The sequence below is a fragment of the Nerophis ophidion genome, linkage group LG03 (genome assembly GCF_033978795.1).
Source record: "Nerophis ophidion isolate RoL-2023_Sa linkage group LG03, RoL_Noph_v1.0, whole genome shotgun sequence".
NCBI classification, from domain to species: Eukaryota; Metazoa; Chordata; class Actinopteri; order Syngnathiformes; family Syngnathidae; genus Nerophis; species Nerophis ophidion.
The window spans coordinates 23865480-23869028 of NC_084613.1; the positions used below are offsets into that span (position 1 = coordinate 23865480).

The 3549-nt window shown below is 47.4% G+C and overlaps 1 protein-coding gene across 1 annotated transcript in view; it reads right to left on the minus strand.

Annotated features, from left to right (window-relative positions):
- snx33 (sorting nexin 33) overlaps nt 1-3549 on the minus strand; it is a 42634-nt gene extending 39085 nt beyond the window's left edge. Inside the window, exon 1 of the mRNA XM_061894600.1 lies at nt 1403-3549. Coding sequence (XP_061750584.1) covers nt 1403-2825 — 1423 coding nt within the window. The 5' untranslated portion in view covers nt 2826-3549. The remainder of the gene's footprint in view (nt 1-1402) is intronic.

Below are 3549 nucleotides of genomic sequence, written 5' to 3' on the forward strand. Positions count from 1 at the left end.
TATACATACATATATATATCCATCCATCCATTTTCTACCGCTTATTCAATACATATATATACATATACATATACACAAATGTATACATACATATATACAAATACAGTATATATACATACATATATAAATACATACATACATATATATATATATATATATATATATATATATATATATATATATATATATATATATATATATATATATATATACATCCATCCATCCATCCATTTTCTACCGCTTATTCCCTTTCGGGGTCCCGGGGGGCGCTGGCGCCTATCTCAGCTACAATCGGGCGGAAGGCGGGGTACATATATATATAAATATATATATGTTTATGTGTGTGGTGTGTGTATGAGTACGTATCATTATAATATTAAAATGGTATAATCAATACAAAATAATAATAATTGTTATAATTGGATATTAAGAGTATGTGAAAGTCCAACTCCTATCTGGTTTACTTTTGTGACGACCTCAAAGTTTTTAATCAATTAAAAATATTGAGCAGTTAAAATCTGCCAAACATGGATAAGTGTGGAGGGAGTGTGATGTACTCAAAGTGTCATGAGAGTGTTCTGCATTTTTTTCCCATAATCCCTTGTAAATGCTTTAGATGGCTGTAATTTGGATGTGTTTAATGCTGCTTGGACATTTTTCATAATATCCACAAAGTTTGATGAACAGGTTGTGTTATGTGTGACCATGTTTGTTGAATTTTTGCACCGGTTGAATATTTTTTTTCGGCACTATGACTAGGGAAGGTTGTTTGGACTGTCCAAACTGTGTGCAACGTTACAGTGGCCCTAAATAATAAATAAGCTTGTTAAATAAAATATTATTTGGGCCAACTACGCCACTGTAATTTACTGTTGGTTGTTATAATGGTACTTGAGCCTAGTTTTTACTTAGGTGGTACTAAGGTTAGAGAACCACTATCGTATTGGCTAAATATTGGTGTTCAGCCGGTGCTCAAAGCTCCACTATCAGTGTTGTATCAAAGGGGGGAATGTTGTATCGGGACACTCCTGCGGTCTAACTTATGGGGGTCAGAATTTGGGGATTGCCAAAGTCCAAATGCGTTCGTGTTGTTTAAGCAATCTTGCTCATATTTGACACTCATGCGCTTGTCGGTCCCCTGATGGTGTATACCAAATTTTGTGGTGATTCGGCTCACAGGCAATGAGCCGCGTGAAAAATTTTATGCTAACAAAAATGCTGCAAATAGTCCCTGGGACGCGTTTTGGACACCATTGTCTTGCACAAACAAATACATTACTTTTAAAATTTGAAAAGGATAGTCGTGGTTTATGAGGATCAGCAAGAAGGCGGGATTTGAAGGAGGCACTAAAAAGGTAAACCCTAACAAGTGTAGTCCTAAAAATTGAAAACATGGGATTACCTTTCTGTAGATGAATAATGTCGGGGAAGTTGGCGAGCAGGCCTTGGTAGAGCGACAGCGTGTCCAGCATGTGGAAGAGGTCGAACTTCGGCTGCTCGGCGAACAGCTCCCCGATGTTCTCGTATGTGCGCCCCGTGTGGGAGATGGCGTTGTTGAGGGCCTCGGAGCTGTGCGGCGGGTCCAGCGTGAAGGACTGGCTGATGGACTGGAAGGCGTTGCCGAGCCGCTGGAACTCTTTCCTAAAGCCGCCCAGGTGCTTGCGGACCAGCTCCGAGGTGACGTGAGTGAGCTGCATGACGCTGTCGTCCATCTTCTTGGTGAAGGCCTTGAAGGTGTCCACCCGCTCCTCCACGTCCTGCAGGTCCTGGTGCTCGTTGGGGATCTGCAGGGTGAGCATGAAGTGCGCTCCCACCATCTCGTCCTTCTCCGCCCGCCTCTTTCCCAGCTTCCATTGCTTGTCGTCGGCGCACATGAGGAAATGCTCGAACCCTTCATACTGGGAGAGGACCGGGTGGCTGGTCATGTGGTTCATCCACAGGATCAGCCGCCTCTTGCGCTTCTCGATAAAGTCCTCCTCGAATCGCCCCGTGGCTTGCTTCTCCGGCAGATGAGGCACCGAGATGACGGTGAACTTGTGCAGCAGGCGGTTGTAGAGCCAGTCAAAGTGCTTGTAGCGCCGGTACACGGGGTGTCCGGTGTGGCTCGGCGTCACTCGGTAGGAAATGTACGTCTTGATGCCCTTAAACTTGGTCTGCTTCGTGGGGTCTTCGATGGAGCAGGTGAAAGGCTGCGGGCTGTCCTTCCAGCAGGGTCCAGGGGGCGCCATCTCGATGGTGTAGGCCTCGGCGATCTTGGCCATCATGGGCACGTCCCCCAGTACGAAAGCCTCCACCCCGGAGCGCACAAAGCTGGAGAAGCGGTTCAAGTTGCGGCCGACCATGCTCCCCTTCCTGGCGCTGGAGATGCTGTCTTGCCTCTCCATGGGCGGCTTGGCGCGATAGTGCACGTTGGGGTTGTTGGACAGCGGGCTCTGGTTGGGGTGGCCATTGGCGCCGGGGCCCCGGGGGTGATCGGCGTCGTCCACCACCGTGGAACGGTCGTCCCAGTCGTCCCAATCGTCGTCGTCATCGTCGTAGAAACTCTGCTGGGCAGCGTTGGGGATGGACGGCAGGTAGTAGGAGTCGTTCCCCAAGGAACCCGCCGGGCTGATGGAACAATCCGTCACGTTGGAGTTGGAGCGCCTGCGGATGATTTCCACGTACGACGCCGGGAAGAGACCGCGCTCCCCTCGGCTGTTCTCGCCCTGGAACCAACCGTCCACCGAGTTCTCGTCGAAGATTACCAGTTCCTCGTTCTCCTGGATGCTGATCTCCTCTTTGTTTTCACTTTGGAACGTGTAGAGTGCTTTGGCTTTGGCTGACATCTTGACTCCCCCGGTTCAAACAAAATAACAAAAACAAATATATCCTACACGCACGTGGTGCCTAGGAGCTGTGTCGGAAACATCGAGAAGTTCATATTTCAACTCATCTCACGTTACATGGATCAGGTGTCCAGCTGCACCATCAGTCTGGAAAAGTTCAATGCTTCAGGTTGGACTTGGGGGTGTGCTCAAAACACATCTAAAGAGACTCTTAGCCCATTGATGCAAAAAAAAAGGAAAAAACTTGAGTTTTAAGACATGCACTAAATAAACACTAGATTTCAATCAGTTCCAAGCCAGTTTTAAAACCGGTTTTACAGATGTAGGAAGGGTTTTGGATAATCCTGTGCAGCCAACCCTCACACTTTGGTCACATTACAGATCCTGGTTATGGTCCTGGGTGCAAATAATCCCAAATGTTGGTGGTTATCCGTCTGCATGGTGAGAATGCAGCTCCTTCCTTCCTTCAGAGTTCAGACTACCCAAACGTCCTCACAAACCAGGTTTCCTGCGCATCTTTGCTCCGTGCTTTTCAAAACACGAAGCCGCACACGTGCACTGCTAACCAAAGAAAAAAAATAAAACAACCGTCTCCCGCTCCGCACCATGCCGTTAGGCGAGCCGGTATTGTTTGTGCAGCCTTCCTCCTCCAAGCCTCGACACAAAGTAACTATTTCCATGACGTTGGGCTGAGACAATTGGAGGCAAGATCGCCTGCTCTCTG